Source organism: Rhincodon typus, chromosome 4 (assembly GCF_021869965.1).
Source record: "Rhincodon typus isolate 14 chromosome 4, sRhiTyp1.1, whole genome shotgun sequence".
In the NCBI taxonomy this organism is placed as follows: Eukaryota; Metazoa; Chordata; class Chondrichthyes; order Orectolobiformes; family Rhincodontidae; genus Rhincodon; species Rhincodon typus.
The window spans coordinates 20,702,215-20,723,920 of record NC_063335.1 but is presented as its reverse complement, the minus strand read 5'-3'; the positions used below and the strand labels follow the sequence as shown (position 1 = coordinate 20,723,920).

Sequence of the window (21,706 nt, the reverse complement as noted above, 5' to 3'; positions counted from 1 at the left end):
GTCAGTTACCCAGCCAGAGGGTGTAAAGGCAGAGCACATTCTAGAAAACGATGTCTGAGGATCTGTGTGGCAGAAGACAATACTTCAGTAAGGATGTGATTGGACAACTCTGTGAGATGTTGAATGAAGACCTGACTCCATCAAAGAGGCTGCACCAAATCATCAACATTACAATGGTCAATACAGCTCTGAATATATTTTTTTACAGGTGAATAATTTCTGACTGGGACTGGTGACGGTACAGCACTTTGCAGGGGCTTGCATTCACCAAAGTGACTGAGGCAGTTTTTCATTGGGCTGCAGATTTCATTCACTTTGATGTGTGTCCCTTAAAGACATCAAAGAGGGTCTTCATATTTCACAGGATTGCTGGTTTCCCGCAGATGAAATTGTGATAGAAACGATAAGCTGGAGAAGAGTAATGTGTCGCTGGATATGTTTTGTGAAATCCCTGAGATGGCTCAGCCTCCAGCAGCCCACCAAACAGCTGGAGATTACCAAGCCGCTGTTGCTTTAGGCTTTGAAAATTCTTGTCTCTCTTTCCCTTCCAAAATAAGACAAGGAAACTGTTGTACAATGGGTAAACAAATGCCTATTTTAGTTTGAAACAATTGAACGCCTTCAGAAGTAGTTACTGAAGATTTCAAGCGTTTTGGAAAAAAGGTTATTGTATTCTCACAATAACCATTTTCTACATCTTTGCCATTATTACTCTCATTTGAATAATAAATTTCATGAATCTTTAGAGCCTATCGCAAATGTGTCGTTCTAGCATCAGAAGCGATGAGTGCTCACATGTTTGAAATGAACAACATCTCGAAATGTGGTGCAAATAAAGGCATAAATATATCAAATAACAATCAAAAAAATAAAAAATGAAGTCAAATGTAACAGAACACAGGGTACTGTCAAATATAAGGAACTGACTGAGAAGGACACCTTTCAGGTAATGCTTTGCAAACTCTCATGGGAATTTTGATGTTGCATTCTATAGGATTCTACACTGTGGATGTAGCTACACTGTGGATTCTACCTTGACAAGAAGAATACGCGTATCTTCAGTACCGAAGCTTTGCAATCTCTTCTTTACCACAATCTTCCATGCTCACTTCCTCTCTGCATGTGAAAATGAGTACTTATCAGAAAGCTACATTTAAAATCATTTCATACCTTAGTGGTTTTAAAGCAAGGAAGAAAAAATAAGCTAAGAATGATTAAATAGTAATGACATTAAAACAGACAAATAAAAATACTCATTACACAGGTAGCACAAAAGTATGGTTGTAGTTGGTGGAAGTCAATCATTTCAGTCCTAGAAAATCTTTGCATGAGTTGCTCACTGGTTTGCCTGAGATTTGACCACCTTCATCCACTTCATTAACAGGCTTTTCTCCATCATAATAGCAGAAGTGTGGATCTTTACAGATAACTACACAATGTTCAGCAGTGTTCACCACCCCTCAGATACTGAAGCAGTCTATGTCAGCGTATGGCCAGACCTAGATAATATCCAGGCTTGGGTTGATGTTTAGCAAGCAACATGCCACATAAGTGCCAGGCAATAATTATCTCCAACAAGACAGAATATATCCATGGTTCCTTGATATTCAACAGCATTACCATCACTGAATCCCTCACTATCAACATCCTGGGGCTTACCATTGACCAGATGTGTCTTCAAGATGCTAGGATTTCGGCAGCAAATAGTCATCTCCAGTCTCCCCACTCCAAGGCACAAGTCAGGAGCATGATGGAATACTCCACGCTTGCATGGATGGATGCAGCTCCAAGAACGCTCGAGAAGTTTGACACTATCCAAGACAAAGCAGACTGCTTGTTTGGGACCACATCCACCACCTTCAATATTCATTCCCTTCACCACCAGCACACAGTAGTAGCAGCGTGTATCAACTCCACATTGCGCTGCAGTAACTCACTAAGGCTCCTCGGATAGCATCTTCCAAACTAATGACCTCTACCAGCTATAAAAGGACAATGGCAGTACATACAAACATCATCATTTGCAAGTTTCCCTTCAAATCAAAGTACAAGAAGGCAGCTCACCATCATCTTCTCCATTATAGGTAGGAATGGGCAATTAGTGCTTCTGAGCCAGTGACTTACAAAAACCTCAAACTTACATTCACTAAATGGCAATTACACTAAATCTTCAAAACTGAAAATTCTTGCAGAGACTTCAAACAAGTTTCCTCTATTTAAATCATTGTACTGATACCCCTTAAGGGTTATTTTCTGTTCCTCTGGTATCTTTAAGAGGATGTTACTCATTGTCCTTAGATTGTGCTGAGGCTTCACAAAGATACTTTTGACGGAGGCTGTTGGACAGTGTTGTGTTGGTCAGGATGCAAAATCCATTGGTGGGCAAGTGTCCATTTTGTGATCATAACTTGGCCAGTCATATGCCTTCTGACTGTAATTGGAAAATCTGCTTCATGATTGTTTACTTGCAGCATGGTGCACAATGAATTGTAACTAATTGGCCAAAAAATTAAGCCACAGTTTCCATCAGCACATTTTGATACCCCCTTAAGTGTCATTTCTTAATTGCTGATTCTCAATTGCTGATGTACACAGCATATTTCATAACAATTCCAAACTTTGAACGAAAATATAGGGCAAAAACATTTTCTCGATACAGAATCCCTACAGTGCAAAAAGTGGCCATTTGGCCCGTTGAGTCTGCATGCTCTGAAGAGCATCCCACCCAGACCTCTATTCTATCCCACAATTACCACAGTTAATCCACCCCAGCCTGCACATCCCTGGACACTACAGGGAAATTTAGCATGGCCAATCCAACTGATCTGCATATCATTGGACTGTGGGAGGAAACCAGAGTACCCAGAGGAAAGCCACACAGACATAGGGAGAACGTGCAAATCCCATATGGACAAGACTAGAATCAAACCTGGGTCTTGGTGCTGTGAGGCAGCAGTGCTAAACATTGCTCCACCATGCTGCCATGCTAATGTAGACACAAATTGGCATATATTATTTATAATACTATTCCAACATTTGACTCAATAAAGCACAACATAAATCCTATTGTGACATTTAAACTGGGATTACTTCATAATTGCACACAGTATTCTTGCTCTATGAGCAGAACAGTATCTGTGCACTGATCGATACTCAAAAGCACTTCTGCTAAAATATTGTAGGCTGAGCAAGATCACCAAATATTGCAGAAATACACATGAAGGACATAGCAATGTGAACACATTCTACTACTCACTCACCTATAAGTGACAGAACCTCTATGGAACCCATGGAAATGGCTGAAGACATTTATCTCGGACATTTCCCTGGAGAATTTAATGGAAAATAAAATCAGCTGGAGTGCCAATTAGGCTGCTGCTTTGCTACATCTGATTTTGAACTACCACCCAGTATACTGTAAGCTTACAAGCCCACAGAAAATAAAAATTAGAACCCAATCATATTACAAAAAAATTGCAGTCGGTCAGGAATTGCTGGAAAATTATGCCATTATAATGACATATTAATAGCATTCACTGTTATTAATTCATGAATTATTCAGATATGTGCAGAGTGAAAGAGCTATACCAGGAGTTCCAATTCTTACTAAATTGCTAGACAATTTGTGCTATTCCACTAATAGCCTTGTCAAGTCACCGAAAGTTCCTTTTTGCTTTGTGTCTCTCTCATTGAAGTCAACAGTAGCAATGAAATGGCTGGATTGACTTTTTGAAAACAAATTATTCCTACTGCAGCCATTAAAAGCTGTTAATTAGTCACAGAAGATCATGAGATTCATGGTCCTCGCAAGGTATTGAGGCATGGGGGTCTAGAAAGGAATAGTGAAGCTATGGAGTCTCTCTCCAGTTTGCAGCGATTTGTTATTAAAATGTTAAAATTCTTTTAGTCAATTTCTAAACCACAGTTAGTGTCAGAACATAACTATTTTCAGGACTAAAGCTCTTTGAACACTGAGAAAATACTCACCCTCTTTCAAGCACAAGTATCCAAGAAATTAAACAGGGCATCCACTAGTTTTCTGCTGCTATAAAGGACAATGGCACAGTGATAATGATCAATCTTCCAGCAATAATATAATGTCAATGGTTAGCGTAAAAGTCCAATTAAAGCCACCACATGCACCCTTGCAGCTACTTTCTCATTATGTATGTGCACAGAGAGCGATATTAGGTCAACATCAGAAGATGGAAGAGCAAATATTACAGCTACTGAAGATGTATAATCCTCCATACTGCTCCATGACTGAAATAGAGTGTCTCAAAGCAAGCTGATCAGTCAAACTGCTGGATTTTCTGGTGTAAATTAGGTACGCTTTTGTGAAATTCAATGTGATGACAACTATATGCTAGTCAGCAACACTAAGCAGGTTGGCTGGATATCAAAATTGACTGCCCATCTGCCATTTTCAAAAAATAATTAACAAGAGGGTCAGCTCATTAACAAGGCAGCCATCTCAGTGTTACATGGCCCACTCCGTTATTTTCTAAGCACAAGGGAAGAGCACTAGGATTGATTAGCACCAGGTATGAGGAGCTGATACAGGGTGGATAAAAAAGACAGCAAGATAAAAACAAAATATGAAGAAAACAAAGGGTTTGTGCGGCACTATGGTAATGTACCTACCCGTGAGTTTCAAGTCCCAACTGCTCCAGAAGTTTGTACTAACATCTTTGAATCGTTGATTAAACATATCTAAAAATGAGGCATCTGAACAGGTTGATTAAATTGTTTTAAAAAGAACTATAGCTGATATTAGCAGAAGAGTCTGCTAGTATACATGGGAAAGTTTTCTCTTCATAAATTTATTTTTGTTAGACATTCATAGAGAGAGAGGGCCTGAACTTGTGGCTACTGTGAACTTTGACTTCTCCAGCACAACAGTTGGACCTTATTTTATGGGGAGAGGCTGGATAGGCTGGGACTTTTTTCACATAGTGTAGGAGGTTGAGGGGTGATCTCATCTTGCTGTGAGTGGTCATTATTCCTGCACACTGTTATAGGAAGGATATCATTAAGCTGGAGACGGTTCAGGACAGCTTTCTCAGGATGTTAGCAGGAATGGAGGGTTTGAGTTATGGGGAGAGGCTGGATAGGCTGGGACTTCTTTCACATTACGTAGGAGGTTGAAGAGTGATCTTATAGAGGTTTATAAAATCATGACGGGTATAGACAAGGTGAAAAGCAAGGGGCTTTTCCTGAGGGTAGGGGATTTCAAGACTAAGGGGCATATTTTTAAGGTGAGAGAGGAAAGATTTAAAAAAGACATGAGGGGCAAGTTTTTTTTACATAAAGAGTGGTTCGTGTCTGGAATGAACTTCTGTGGGAAGTAATGGATGCAGTTACAGTTATAATGTTTAAAGACATTTAGATAAGTACATGAATTGGAAATGTTGAGAGGGATATGGAACATGTGCAGGCAGGTGGGACTAGTTTAGTTTAGGATTATGGTCGGCATGGACTGGTTGGACTAAAGGGTCTGTTTCCATGCTGCACGATTCCATGACGCTATAACTTAGGCCCTCAGGCAACAATCTGGTAGATGGTGTACAATGTGGAAAATGTGAAGTCGTTCATTTTGATACGAAGAATAAAAACTTACTTAAATGGAGAACAACTACAGAATTCTGAGATGCAGAGGGATTGAGGTGTTCTAGTGCATGAGTAACTAAAATTTAGTACACAGGTGCTATCCAAAAGGAATTGAACACAAAAGGTAAGGATAATATGCTTCAGTTATACAGGGCATTGGTGAGACCACATCTCAAATACTGTGCAGAGTTTTGGTCTCGTTATTTAAGGATGTTAATATGTCAGAAGTGGTTCAAAGGAGCTTTACTACATTGATACCTGAAATGATCAGATTGCCTTTTGAGAGTAAATTGGACAAGCTGAGCTTTTTTCCACTGGAGTTTAGAAGAGTGAGGAGTCACCTCATTGAAGTGCATGAGAGCCTGAGCAGTCTTAACAAAGTGGACATGGAAACGATCCTTCCTCTTGTGGTTGAACGTTTTTAAAGCAGAGGTAAATAGATTCTTGCCAGGGCAGGGAATCAAAGATCATCATGGGAGGACAAGAATGTGGATTTCAAAACCTAAACAGATCAGGCATGATCTTATTGAACGGTAAAGCAGAGTCTGAATGACTTACTTCTGCTCTGATTTCACATGGTCGTAAATCCCAAGCACCAGGGATGATGTCCACTGTAACTATTCTTCTGACAGACAAGGGCTACCTCTTCAAGAGAGAGCCCGTGACCTCAATCAGACATCCAGATACAGAGACTGAGATACACTACAAAGAGAGCCACACTTCCACCAGGGCTATCATCGAGGTGGATTTTTCAAGAGGCTCACTGCTATGTTTCTCGCTTGTAGTCTGCTCCACGATGCACAACGAGAGAGGAGAGACCCTGAGGGAAGAGTGAGATGCATCCGCTGAAGAAGTGTCTGAGGACAAGGAGTCTGATGATGAGAAGGGTGAGCAACACCAGCCAATTTGTGTGCAAGTAATTTTGGACTTTGGCTTTCAGTTTAAGATTTAGTTAATCTAGTATTTTGAAGCTATTATGAAACATGTATTTTGCTTGTCTAACGAGGGAGAATGACCATTACTTTCTACACTAATGCATTGTCTTTCACCTATTTTGTGCTGCCACATAATCACAAACACAATCTCAAGAGTACTTATAATCCAGAATTGGCCGCTGCAGCCAGCAACATGTGATTAACTAGAGAAAGCTCCTCAAGTACATTATAATCGAGATAACAGTAAAGGTCATTTATTAAATACATTTTAATTAATTAATTTTTATTGATATGTCTTAATAAATGGATGCATTTTAAAATTGAGTTCATCCACACTGTGAGGAACAATTGGCTTTGAGAGGAATACAAGGGACTAAGTACCTCCAGGTTCTTATCAGCTGACATTGCCCATATTCTGTGAAATACAGATGCATACATCTGTTATAAGGGATAAGGCAGCAAAACTAAAATGTCTTTTGCTTAAGGCAATTTAAGCAGATGGGAAAGGCCAAGTAAATTAACTAATACTATAATATTAGCAACTTGAGTTTTAACATTTGGTTAAGGATGTTAATACCAAAGGGACTATAAAGTAAGGATCCTGAGCACCATAATTTTGAGTACTGTAAGATTCCTGAAGACTACTGAAGTATGATCCTGCCCCAAGCTGGGTCTAGATTGATCCAAAAGAGGTCAGACTTCTATTACAGTTCACCAGGACATTGCTGTAACTTGAGGTCAGGATAGTTCTTTAGGGTCTCCAGTCTAAGTTTTAACAGTTTTGAGAGTTAGTCAGGGACTTCTGTCAGTGTGAGGGTATTAAGTATTGAGAAATACAGTAATTCCTGTCTAAGAGTCAGGTTTTGGATATCCAATTTGAAGATCTTGTATTTCTGATAAGAAACACAAAAGTTGTACTTTTGTTTACCACTCGACCGGTACTTAGCTGTTAGGTAAATATGTTTTCTTCTTTGATTATACTTAAGATCTGCTATTATTGCTTTGCCTAATGGTATCTCCGTCAAAATTGAAGCAGTTGGCCAACACAGTGTGAATGAGTTAGCTTCAGACTTTTAATTAACAAGCTCAATGAAATTGAACTGATCAAATTACATAAACTCCCTTTTTAGAATTCACATTTGGAAGCTGGTGTATAGGAGGCTTTGGATACCAAAGAGATGAATGGGTCCCACATTGTGGGAAAAATTTACATGTAACGTGCAATTTAAAAACCACCCTAGCCATGCTCACCTCTTCTAGATATATCCCATGATTCAACTCCAGTACTGGCTGTGCATGTGTCAATGTGTCAACGGTGACACACCAAATGAGGCCATTGAGAGGGGCCTGCATGAACACAAATTTTCTTTATAAATCAAAATCCAAACACAGACAATATACAAATCATTCACAAGTGAAGCCCGAGCAGCAGAAACACAGATTAAGCATTTAAAACATAATATAGACATGCCAATCGAAAACAAACCCATACAATTATCCTAGTGAACCCATGTGTAGCTGTGGTGTTTTATCAATTCTCTTAAGGGTGTCGTGTAATGTTCCTACCATCACCACCAGCTGTACTGTTGACAAGTTGCTGGCCCTTATGCCCATTGGTTGGGATGACTTTGACAAGCTTCCTGATTACTGGAAGCTGAGTGCGTCAACAAAGATTAGTATTAAAGACAGAGAGGTGGAGGAGAGACTGGCCCCTTTTTTCTATATTCATTTATGCGTTGAGGGCACCTCTGGCTAGGCCAGCACTTATTGCCAATTGGTGGCTCAGTGGTTAGCACTGCTGCCTCACAGCATCAGGGACCTGGGTTCAATTCTACCCCTGTGCAATTGTCTGTGTGGAGTTTGCACATTGTCCCCATATCTGCATAAGTTTCCTCCCACAGTGCAGATTAGGTGAACTGGCCATGCTAAATTGCTCATAGTGTCCACGGATATGTAGGCTGGGTGGATTTGATGGGAAATGCAGGGTGACAGGGTTAGGGTAGGGGCGTGGGTCCAGGTGGGATGCTTTTTGGAGGATTGTTATGGGCTGAATGGTCTGCTTCCATGTAGTGGGGGTTGTATGATTAGAAGCTCCTGAGAGGTTCTCCCTCCATAACAACCATCATGGTTGGGGAAATGGTGTACCAGGGAGGGGCTTAGATTCTTGAGGCATTGGCACTGTTTCTGGGGAAGGTGAGACCTGAGCAGAACTGGCATAAATCTCCTCGCAGGGGCTTTTGCTAGTTCCGTTGAAGAGGTTTCAAGCTAATACAGCAGGGAGTGGGGAACCAAAGTGCATGCTTAAGTGGATCGGATTCAGTTCAGGAAACAGGATTTAGAAAATTAGTTAGTGATGCAGTCAGCGACTCAAAAAGACAAAATGAACAGAATTACAAAGTGGCAGTGGATGACCGTATCAGAGATAGTGACCACAGTTCAGTTAACTTCAGTATTGTTATGGAAATGGACACAGATAAATCAGGAATAAAAGTTTTTAACGGGGGGAAGGCAATTTTTGTGAAACTGAGAAGTGATTTGGCTGAGGTGGACTGCATGGGACTGCTAAAGGATAAATTTGTGGTAAAACAGTGGGAGGCACTAAAAAGTGAGATCCTTAGGGCACGAAGCAGACATGTCCCATTTAAAAATAAGGATGGTATCGCCAAATCAAGACCCCTATAGTTGTCTAGAAAAATAGAGGGAAAGATTAAACAGAAAAAGAAAGTTTATGATAATCACAAAAAAGTCAACACTGCATATAGCTTAGAGGAGTATATAAATGTATATAAAAGTATATGAGGTGCTGAAGGTCTGGAGGAATGCAAATGTGGGTCCATTGTTTAAAAAGGATACAAAGGGCATACCAAAAAATTATAATCCAGTTAGTCTTACTGCAATGGTGGGCAAATTGCCAGAATCAATCCTAAGAGGTTAGATAAACTGTCACTTAGAAAGGTATGGACTAGTTAGGGATAGTCACCATGGCTTTGTTACCGAAGTTCATGCTTTATAAATTTGATTGAATTCTTTGAGGAAAAGACAAGTGCAGTGGATGTTGTCCACATGGGTTTTAGTAAGGCATGTGACAAAGTCCCACATGGCAGACTGGTCAAAAAGCCATGGGATACATGGTAATATGTCAAATTGGATCCAAAGTTGGCTCAATAACAGGGAACAAAAGGTAATGGTCAATTGCTGCCCTTACGAATGGGAACCAGGAAAGAGCTATGTGCTGTTGGAATTCAATAAGACCTGTGCTATCCTCCAGCCCTACCAAGGCTTGAGTCAATGCTAACTCCAGCATGACCAATTCCAATGGAGCAAAAATGACAAGGTTAGGCGCTACTGCTCCCATCTCTGCCTTCTCACAGGTATTATGTGCTCTCTTCACCTCTTAAGACAGAGGAATATTGTAGAGCATCTTCTGTGGGAAAATCATGTTTTAGCTTATGTGCTGAACTGATGCAGTTCAATAAGATCCATTATCAACTTAAGGCAGGTAGAAAGTGAAATGTAGCTTTGCCAAGTTCAACAGCTTGCATTTATTTAGTAGTTTCAGTGCAGTAACACCTTCCCACAGCACTTCATGGAAGTGCAATAAGACAAATATTGGTATGAGCCAAAAGAAATAACATTAAAACAGGTTGTTGGGGCTGCCCATGGCTGAAGCAGTAATAAAATGGCTAAAAGTGGTTCTCAGTTGATATAAAATTGCTGGGGAAGATTTTTAGCTGAAACAGCAGCTTCGATAATCTGAGATTCAAAGTTAAACTATAAACTAGAATGACTGTAGCCTTAATAGGAGGATTCTATCCAAGGTAACAAGATAGCACACAAAAGGTTTTATGAAATGCACGCAATAGGGTCCTGTTGAATACAAGCAAATATAGCTGCTTGTACAGAGTTAGTTTGATAAGGTACATCCTTGAGAAATATTGATAGAGGGCTCCATACCAGGCTGGTCCAAAGTCTTATATTCATTGTGGGATAAAAGAGAGGGGGCTTGACCCACATCAATTCAGACCCACAGGCAATTGTAGCCACATGTCATTATCAAAAGGGATTTTAGATATACAAGCTTGAAAGGATTTAACTGCATTCCTATGGATATTCAGTCTAAGGCAGAAAGAAGAAGCTCCCTTCCTATCAGCAAGGAAGTGCTATATAATTGGTACAGGGGCCAAGTCTGGAATGTAGTTGAATAAGATGTATTGTGAAGGCCCAAGGGTAATTGATAAATGGCAGTCCGGTAAATATCATGAGATTATGGGATGAGTTAAAGCAGTCCTTGGACTGGTTATGCAGTCGCATGATTAACCTGATTGGATGCGTATGTAATCAATTAATAACATGATTGGTTTGTGACAGCCAAAGGTGGGCTAGACACAATTATATAAAAAGTTTACATTTCCCTTTGTTCAGCAGAAAGGATCCTGGATGGCCAAAGGCTTTCTGCCCACAAAAGTCTCCAGTAGTCCAGGGACTTCACAGACTTGTTGTCTTGCTAAATAGTGTTGCTTGGGCAGTAAAGGTAAGCAAGCCTATCGTTATGTCAGGACAAATTGTGTTACACACCCTGGTGGAATCATGGGAGGTTAAAAACTGTGTCAGATTCTAGAAAAGTGATATGGGAGACAGTACTATTAGCATAGGATATATCAATTTGGATAGCCCGAGGCAATAAATACAATCCCACAGGAAATGTACTAGCAGCAGGGCAACCTCATCGCTGTCACATAGAAATGGATCAGGACACTATGGAGGGAATTGCAGATGAACCCCTGGACCACCCAGATCTGACAACGTATGTAGATGGACTAGGCCATTCTTGAGTGACATTTTCAATCCAGCTGGATCGTCATAGACTGTCAGGAGGAGATGGTATTAAAAGGGGGCTTAGAGGGAACTCTTTCAGTCCCAGTAATGGAACTGATTGTACTGGAAGAAGCTTTAAAATTAGCAGAGGGAAAGAGAGTTAACATTGACACAGACAGCCATATACCTTTGGTGTAGTGCATGACTACATGAAATCATGGAACAGGGAGAGGTCACATCACCTCAGGGGACAGTCACATAAAACATGAAAACAAGACTCAAGAATTAGAAGAGGCAACACGATACCCCGCAGAAGCAGCAGTTATAAAAATAAAAGCACATTGTGCTGCTGTCTCCACTTTTCAATGTGGGAATTTGCGAGCAGACATAGTGGCCAGGGAGGTGGCAAGGAGAGCAGTCCCATGGGTTATCCACGTGGCAGCCATAGGACTGGAAGAGATGAATATCCCAAAATTACAGGTAAACACACGTTCAGAGAGAAAACAAAGATTGGGGCAGAATGGAGTGAAACAAGATGAAAAGGGAGTATGGAGTAGGGTTATTAGTTGTAGCATCTGAATGTGTACAGAACTCGCTCCTGCAAACTTGTCACTAGCCTGAGCATAATTGGTCAGAGGCATGCTTGGCTGCCTCCTTCAGGACTGGTGATGGCCTGGGATTGGGAGAAACGTGGCCAAGCATTGCCAACTATGTATTCTATGTGCACAGCATAACACAGGCAAATTAGTCAAGGTCTGGCTGACATGCCATCAATGGCTCAAAGGGCCTTAGGAGAACCTTCAGATAAGTTGAGGCTTGGTGAAACCTGACTGCAGATGAATGAAATACTGATGAGTAATCATTGACCAATTCACCCACTGGGTCAAAGCTTTTCCATCAAGGGACTGCAGTGCCCACACTGTAGCAAGGATATTGGCAAACAAAATAATTTCGATATGGGGAGTGGCCCTCCAGATTGATAGAGATCAGGGAACACACTTCACGGGAAATATTATTAAGAAAGTCACTTAGGCATGTAGTAGCAATCCCATATCCTGCAGGACCCACACGTTCAGGGATGGGTTAGAGGATGAATAAAAACCTTAAAAATGCTATACCCAAAGTGATAGCAGAAATAGGCTTGGGTTGGGTAGACGTGCTCCCTGCAATCTGAAGAGACTAAAGGCAACCCCAAACCAGGCAAGCAGCCGAATGCTGTTTGAATTAATGACAGGAAGGGCCACGACATTCCCCGAGAGTAAATAGTAGGAGGAGCTGAGTTGGAGCAAAGGAGCAGCAAGCAACAAGGGACTTAGAATCTAAAGGGACAGGTCAGGGACAGAGTCCTTGTGCAGGTCACCCGCTGACTGAGCATGATCTACCCCAAAATATGTGGGGCCATGTGACATGATCATGAACAGTGACACTTGTGCATCTATAGATATGGAAGGTAAAGGCCAATGGAAACATTTGTCATTTCTATGCAGCTTTTGTTGAGACCAATGACAGATCCTAAAATAAAATTCATAATAAACACCATCTGGTATGCAGTGACATACCAGGAATGGAAGAATAAATTGGAAAGCGGACTGTTCAAAGCCTTGGGAATAATATTAGTACTTCTACGGAAACAGCACATATTTAGATGGCTTACTAGCAGGATACAGGCTATTGGGAATGAAGCCTACATACAGAGGGAATAACGTTGAGCACAAAGAAGTGATAAGGATATAAACTATAACCCCTGGGTTACCCAGAACATATTCGGCCCATGCAGGAAATGATCCATTCTGCTTTCAAAGTGGAATAAATAACAACCGACAAGACGGACATTAGGTGACCACCAGATCCCTTCTCTGCTTGAATTACAGATACCCACCAGGAAAAGAAACGAGAATAAAGGGGCTACAATGACTGTGGAGTGGAGTGTTAGTATCCAGGAGTTTAGGACAACTGCTCGAAAGAATGAATGAAAAAGTACAACTGATTGACAAAAGGGACAAGAGACTTTAGAGGCCACAGGATACTCTCTAACGTGTCAGATGCAACATGCATACCAGGGAATGAACACTGGAGTAATAACGGAACATATTTTAATGCGTAGCTCATGGTGTATCTGGTCGGAGACATACTGTGTTTACATTGCTCTACAGGCACGCATGTCAAGAAGAGAGACTGAAAAGATAGATGAATGCTTTTCTGGAGTCCTTTGTGTCCCTACTTCTGGATAGCGGACTGTTGAATATGAAAGGGGAAAGGTAGCAGTGTGTGGGCATTATGAGGATTATGAGTAAGTTTTAAGAAGTGCCTTAGGAGGAGTGAGGAAATTTAGAGCTGAGGGTCGAGACAAGTGCCTATAATGAGTTAAAGTAAATTGAGTTGGTTTTGAGGGGAGGGCCACAAGAAGCCAAAGGTTGAGAAACACAGCACTCTTGGAGAGTTTTACCAAGTCACAGAAGTATCACCTACATTTGGAGAACAAGTAGAAAAACATTAATTCTACTTACCTTCCACAGTGCCATAGAAAATGTTGCTTTTAGATTTCCCCTGCTCTCAAATTCTCACATGCCTACCTGCTTGTAAGAAGCAGATCTGCATTCTAAACACAAAGAGCACAAGGTGCAACTCAGGGGAAATCAGCTGAATTGTTACTTTTAAAAAAAATGCATTTGATTTCTTGCCCTCATTTTTGTGTATATGCCACAATTTGAAAGATACTTATCGTTCACATGGTTTCTACAATTTCTACAAAAGTCACCTTTTATTTAGAAACAAAGCAACAAGTTGGAACAAAAACAAACAAGTGTCCATTTTTTATTTTCACAAAACTGCTAAAAAATAATTGGTTAAAAATTATCTTATAACATATAAAGCAAGGGGGGAAAGAAATTGCATTTATATACCATCCATAACAACCTCAAAACATCCCCAACTGCTCTACTGTCTATGAATCTTGGGGAATCCCTGCTTCAGGTTTTTTTTTGGTTAATTATCAAGAACAATCTCAAATACTGTGATTCCTTGTTCGATAAACCATTTTATTAGCCCAATTTGTGATCCTTTTTGGAAAAGTATAATTGAGAGGTGTCTAGATAGGAAATTGCAGTTCAGGCCTTCATTGCCCAAACTGTACAAAAGTTAAACTTGAGCAGCAATGTAGCAGAATGTGCAAGCACACAGCCTTCTATGTTAGAAGTGAGAAAGAACACTTCACCAACATTCTGGAGACCCACATAGGAGGTAGAGAAAACAATGGCGTCTTGAATCCTAGACAAATATTTGGCTGCCAATGAGATTGTTTCTCACGGTTAGTATTGCTTACAGTCTGAGCATAAAAAGCCTAAGATCATGAGAGTTTAACCCAGCTTGGGCATCTTGTGTAATTGGTCCCCCCCAAATATTGTAAAGCTGGTCTATATAATTGGTCTCTGTAGCCTTTACTATGGAAAGCAAGTCTTTGAGGAGATTCCCTAAACATTCCCTAAGATCCCCTTGTACAGTTTTTACATGTCACATTGCATCAGTCAATGGTACATAAGCATGACTAAGCAATATGTACAAAGAGATCACACTTCTGTCCAGAGTGTGCTGGTAATGCTGTTGCACTTTGATATTATTGTTCAGGTATGAGTACATGTCAAGTCTTAATAACACAAATAAAATATCAACACAGTCGCCCATAATGATTATGTCTTCAAATCATTTTGAAACTCGATATACAGGAGTTAAAGGGTTAATTCACTTAAATATCTGGAATTCCAACAATGAAATATTTTTCTGGCATAGTCACAGTCGTACTGTAGGATAATGGGACAGTTAATTTGTGCACAGCAAAGTCCCACAACCAACAATGAGACAATGAGAGAACTCCTCCATTAATCTTCAGCCAATGCCACAGGATCTTTCACATCCACTTGAAGGGCAAAGATTCCATTTAAAGCCTCATTCACTGGACTGATGTTTGGTCAACTAGGTCATGGACTTGAGTTTACTGTAATGGCCTTCAATAATGCAATGATTCAACAATGCATACCAGTATAAGATTGTATGCAGTTCAAATCTTGCACCATAAATCAGAATCTAGCCATCAGCATAATTGTAAAAGTATTCTCTTCATGATTAACACAATGTGTCATTATAAAAGGTTAATCAGATTTCTGAGAGTTTAAATATTTTTTTCCAGCATAAGTTTATATCTGAAATTTTTTCTGTTATTCTTAGAAGCTTCTTTGTTGGGCATTTTGTCTTGCTGTTGACTACTGACGATATTTTTGGTTTCCTGTTGTGAGTTTTTCTGTTTTTCTGTCAAAATGCGAACAGAGCATCTCAATAACAAAAGCACTTAATTTAGTTATTACTAATTTTAGTTCAAAACACACAAGGATAACAACATACATTGCTGTTACATAGTGAAGTTGTTACGTATCTACTTAACACATGTAGCTTTAGAACAAAATACCAATAATACAATTGACTTATTTCAGTTAAATGTTATACTGGAATTTCAAATTCAGTCACTTGATTGAAGCAGGATATTTATGGTATTGGCACATACATTTTAAATGGTGGGAAGGTCCTTCCTGCATTTACTCAGTCAGAATTTTATGTATAGAATTTCTGTGAGATTCCCTTCATTCTCCTAAGCTTCAGTGAATAATCTTAACTGATCCAGTCTCTCTTCACACATCGGTCCTGCCATTCCAGGAATCAGTCTGGCAAGCCTTCACTGTGCTCCCTCCATAGCCAGAACATCCCTCCTCAGATAAGGAGATCAAAATCGCGCATAATCCTCCAGGTGTGGTCTCATTAGACCCTGTGCAATTGCAGCATGACATCCCTGCTCCTGTACTTGTATCCTCTTACCATGAAGGCCAAGTTTTCCATTGCATGTTTCATTGTCCACATGCAGTTGCAGCAGGTACCCAGGTTTCATTGCACTTCCCCCTTTTCCCATTCTATTGCCACTCACATCACAATCTGCCTTCCTGCTTTTTAATCACCAAATCTACATTATACTTCATCTGCCATGCATTTTCCCACTCACTCAACTTGTCAAAATCACACCGAACCATAACTGCGTCCTTTTCATAGTTCATCTCTCCCTCCCAGCTTAGTGTGTGTGAAAATGTAGAGAAATTACATTTAATTCCCTGATCACTATTGTGAATAGCTGGAATCGAATCTGCCACTCAGAAAATTACCCATTTATTCCTACTGTTTGTTTCCTGTCTGCCTGCCAGCTCTCCATCTGTAGTACACTACCTCCTAATCCTGTACACTTTTTAATTTTGCATACTAATATCTAATGTGAGACCTTATCGAAAGCCTTCTGAAGTTCACATAAACCACATCCACTGGCTCCCCCTTATCAACTCTACTAGCTCCATCCTCAAAAGATTTCAGTAGATTTGTCAAGAATAGTTTCCTTTTTGTAAACCTATGCTGACTCAAATACTGTCACTGTATTCCAAGTGTTCTGCTAGTAAATCTCTTATAATGGATTCTAGCATATTTCCTACTACCAGTGTCAGGCTAACCATTCTATAATTACAAGTTTTCTCTCTACCTCCTTTTTTAAATAGTGGGGTTACATTAGCTGCCCTCCAATCCATAGAAACTGTTCCAGAGTCTCAAAAATCTTGAAAGATTCCAATGCATCCACTATTTCTAGGGCCATTTCCTTAAGTACTTTGAAATGGTGATCACCAGGCCCTGGGCATTTTCTAGCCTTTAATCCAATCAATTCTCTTACTAAGATAGTAGGAACTGCTGATGCTGGAATTCTCTTACTAATTCTGATTTCCTTCATTTACCCAGTGTTTCCCCAACATTTTTGGGAGATTATTTGTGTCCTCCTTTGTGAAGGTACAACCAAAAGTATGTATTGAAACTGGTCTGCCTTGTTTGTTTCGGACTATAACTTTCTCTTGTTTCTGAGTGTAAGGGACCTACATTTGTCTTCACTAATCTTTTTCTTTTCACATACCTATAGGAGCTTTTATCAGTTTGTGTGTTCCCCGCCAGCTTACGCTCATACTCTCTTTTGTCCCACTTAATCAAACTTTTACTCCTCCTTTTCTGATATCTAAACAGCTCTCCATCCTCAAAACTGTGGATTTTTCTGGTCAATTTGTATGCCCTTTCCTTGGATCTAAACGTTATCCCTAATTATCCTGTTAGCTACAGTCAGGCCATTTTTCCTGTTTTAACATGGAACATAGAACATAGAACAGTACAGCACAGGTCAGGCCCTTCGGCCCACAATGTTGTGCCGACCTATTATCCTACTAAGATCAATCTACCCTGCATACCCTACATTTTACTATTCTCCATGTGCGTATCCTTTTATTTCTGTGCCATACAGGAACAAACAATTGTTCCAGCTCCTCCACGCATGCTTTACATGTTGCCAATCCCTATCCACCATTATCCCTTTAAATAAGATTCCCCAATTTATCACAGCCTGTGCCTCAGGAACAAAAACAGAAGTTGCTGGAAAAGCTCAGCAGGTCTGGCAGCATCTGTGAAGAGGAAGGGTCACCGGACCCGAAACTTTCACTCTGATTCTTTTCTTCACAGATGCTGCCAGGCCTGCTGAGCTTTTCCACCATCTTCTGTTTTTGTTCCTGATTTGCAGCATCTGCAGTTCTTTCGGTTTTTATTTAGCTTGTGCCTCCTATTCAGATTAAGGACTATTGTCTCAGAATCAATGACATCATATTCTCTTAAATGAAGAATTCTGTCATATTATAGTCACTCTTCCTCAAGAGGCCTTGCACATCTTGATTGCCAATTATTTTTTTCTCACAACACACCACTCAGTCTGGGATGATCTTTTCTCTAGTTGGTTCCACAACATATTGATCCAGAAAACCGTCATGTATACATCCCAAGAATTTCATGCTCTGGCACTATTACTGAATGGACTTGCCCAATCCATATACAATTACAACATTTAAAAGGCATCTGGATGGTTATATGAATAGGAAGGGTCTAGAGAATATAGGCAAAATGCTGGAAACGTGACTAGATAAGTTTAGAATATCTGGTCAGCACAGACGAGTTGGACTAAAGGGTCTGTTTCCATGCTGTGTAATTCAAGATGCTATTAAAGTCGCCCATAATTACAGCTGTACCTTTACTGCTTGCATCTCTAATTTCCTGTTTAATGTCTTCCCAATGTTACCATTCCAAATCCCACTAATGAGTGGGTTTGCTCAAAGGTTTTCTGGTTAACTGGTGTTTCTGATCAATGGATTTGAACGAGAGAGCTATAGTGAAATTGATTATGCAAACCTCTCAAATGTGATACATAGTGTAGGGCAGTGGGTGTTGTCTACTTGGACTTTTAGTAAAGCATTTGACAAGATCCCTGGTACGCTGGTCCAGAAGATTAAGTCACATGAGATCCACAGTGAGTTGGTAAGTTGGATACAATGTTGGCTTGGTCATAGAAGACAGAGGGTACTTGTGGAGGAGTGTTTTCTGACTGGAGGTCAGTCTCATGTGGTGTTCTGCAAGCATCAGTGCTGGGTCTGTTGTTTGTAATATATTTAAATGATTTTCCTTAAAATGTAGATGGTTTGATTAATAAGTTTGCAGACGACATGAAAATTGGTTGAATTGTTGATAGTGAGGAAGGACGTTAAAGGATTCAGCACAATATAGATCAGTTGGAAATCTAGGTGGAGAAATGGCAGATGGAGTTTAATCTAGACATGTGCAAGATGATACATTTTGTGAGGTCAAATGCAAGAAAAAAGTATACTGTAGATGGCAGGACCCTTAGGAACATTGATATGCAGAGATCTTGGGATGCATAACCATAGCTCCCTGAAAATGGCAACACAAGTGAATAAGGTGGTAAAGAAGGCATATAGTATGCTTGAATTCATCAGTTGGGGAATTAAGTTTAAAAGTTGCCAAGTCATGTTGCAGCTGTATAAAACTTTAGCCAGGCTACCTTTGGAGTAATGTCTGCTGTTCTGGTTCCTTCACTATAAGGAAGGCTTAAGGAGGCTTTAAGAGAGAGTGCAAAAGAGATTTACTGGGTTGTTGTCTGGATTGCAGTGTATAACCATAAGGAGAGACTGTCAAACTTGGATTGTTTTCGCTAGAGCAGCAGAGGTTGAGGGGTGACCTGATAGAAGTATATAAAATTATGAGAGGCATGGATAGTTTGGAGTCTTTTCTCCAGGGTGGAAATATCAAATATAAAGGGACATAGGTTTAAAGTGAGAGGGGCAAGGAGAAAGGAGATGTGCGAGGCAAGTTTTTTTTTTGAAAAGCACTGGAACATGCTGCCGGGGAGATGATAAAAGCAGCTGTGACAGCAACATTTAAGATGCAGTTAGACAGACCCACAAATGGGCAGAAAACAGAGAGATAGGGACCAAGTGCAGACAGATGGGATTGCTTTCAAATGGTATCATGGTCAGCACAGACATGGTGGGCCAAAGGGCCATCTTGATGCTTTACTGTTCTACTTTCTACAGAAGAGCACAGGAGATAGGTCCTAGAAAATTTCCAACAAAGACCATAACCTACAACTCTGGGTTCAGCCCTAGCTACCTTTCCAGCACAAATTTAAATTATATATAGGATTAAGTTATTTTCATATTTTTAAGAATATTGCCAAGGAAAAATGTGGTACATCTTATAAAAATGCAATTGTACTTGATAAAAGCTTAGAAATTTAGAGGTAATTTGGAAGCAAACATAATTTGACATTGCAAACATCAGGAATTTTGCGATAAGTTATGTAGAAGGATGCACTAACGGGATTAATAACTTCTAATATAAAAATCAACACGGCGGTTTCAATGTTTCCCAGTAAGGAGGTCTCAGTGGGGGGGATAGAGAGCTGTGTGGGTAGTAACCACAAACACTCAGACTGCTTTTTTCGAGTCATAAGACACTAAAATCCCAACTGGTGAGATCAGCTGATTCAAAGTCAAGGTGAAAATTGCTGGGACAATATTTTAGTGAAAATACTATTTATTCTTGGGATTATCAAGGTAAAGATTTTTGTCACTCAGGTACTGGTCAAGTAGGCATAGCAAGACAAGACTGGACCAGCATGTAAACCAGGTCAGTTGATGTGACAGATTATAACACAAAAGAAACAGTTGCGACTCTACAAGGCCATTCATGATAACTCTTCACTCTTCCAAATTATGACAGTTGTCAATTTGTCACAAAAGGATAAAAATACCTATGGACTACTAGTGAAGTACCATAACTATACAATATTACAAGAAGAAAAAATATTAAAAATTGATCACTGTTAAAACAGATAGTGATATGGTTTTACCCGATTAGGAAAGGAAGCGCATTGTAATGGTGGATAAAAATCAATAAAGCCAATCAGTACAGTGGATAGCCTCAATATACAGACGAAATAAGGAGTTTAATTATTGGAGTACAAATCACGAAAGGTTACATGGTGACAGGGTTAGCTATTGATCAGACCCCATCTGGCAAATAGTGTGCATTCACAGTCACCATATCATAGGAAGGATGTAATTTCCCTTGAGAGAATACAGAAGTGAATAACAGATGGTTGAGTAACAGGAAGTGAAGTTTCAAGAAAAAAAATTAACACATTAGGTTTTTCTCTTCAGGGAAAAAAGGGAAGCTTCAAGGTGATATACTTCATGTTTTCAAAGTAATGAAATGAATTGACCAAACTGATCTGGGATAGTGCTTATGTGGCGAAGGATTTGCAATCCAGAACAGAGAATCTGCAATTAAATTCAAAAAGGAAAATCAAGGGAATTTCCTTTTAAGAAGAAATAACCACAGAATTAAGTTCAAAAACACCTCAAATCACTAAGTACCACAAGTATCAGGTAGTAAAATGTTACCCCTATTTGGAGATAGTAAGGACTGCAGATGCTGGAGTCAGAGTCAATACAGTGTGGAGCTGGAGGAACACAGCAGGTCAGGCAGCATCAGAGGAGCAGGAGAGTCAATGTTTTGGGTTTACACCCTCCATCAGGATTGGGAGGGGGAAGGGAGCTGGTAAATAAATAGAGGGAGAGGGGGTGGGCTGGGGAATGGTAGGTGGGATGGTGATAGTGGATGCAGGCAGAGGGTAGAGGAGATTGGTCAGTGGGGAAGGGTGGAGCTGATAGGTGAGAAAGAAGATGGACAGGTTATGTCAGGTCAAGGAGGCAGGGATGAGAGGGAGGGTTGGAAATGGGATGAGGCCAGGGGTGGGAAGATTTTGAAGCTGGTGAATTCTAAGTTGAGGCCAAGGTGTAGAGCTGGATGAACACAGCAGGCCAAGCAGCATCAGAGGAGCAGGAAGGCTGACGTTTTGGGCCTAGACCGTTCTTCAGAAA

At 40.2% G+C, this 21,706-nt stretch overlaps 1 protein-coding gene across 6 annotated transcripts in view; it reads right to left on the bottom strand.

Annotated features, from left to right (window-relative positions):
• Positions 1 to 21,706, bottom strand: part of LOC109937090 — a 37,919-nt gene continuing 16,213 nt past the window's right edge. For 2 of the 6 annotated variants that reach the window (XM_020535705.2, XM_020535727.2), the window contains exon 5: positions 14,120 to 15,662. In XM_020535705.2, the coding sequence (XP_020391294.1) occupies positions 15,510 to 15,662 (153 nt within the window). In that variant the 3' untranslated portion in view covers positions 14,120 to 15,509. Of the gene's footprint in view, positions 63 to 1,033; positions 1,117 to 3,260; positions 3,327 to 3,987; positions 4,046 to 7,796; positions 7,893 to 13,904; positions 13,960 to 14,119; positions 15,663 to 20,708; positions 21,104 to 21,706 lie in introns of those variants that run through there. The other 4 variants (XM_048596304.1, XM_048596307.1, XM_048596303.1 and 1 more) reach the window with 4 other exon arrangements.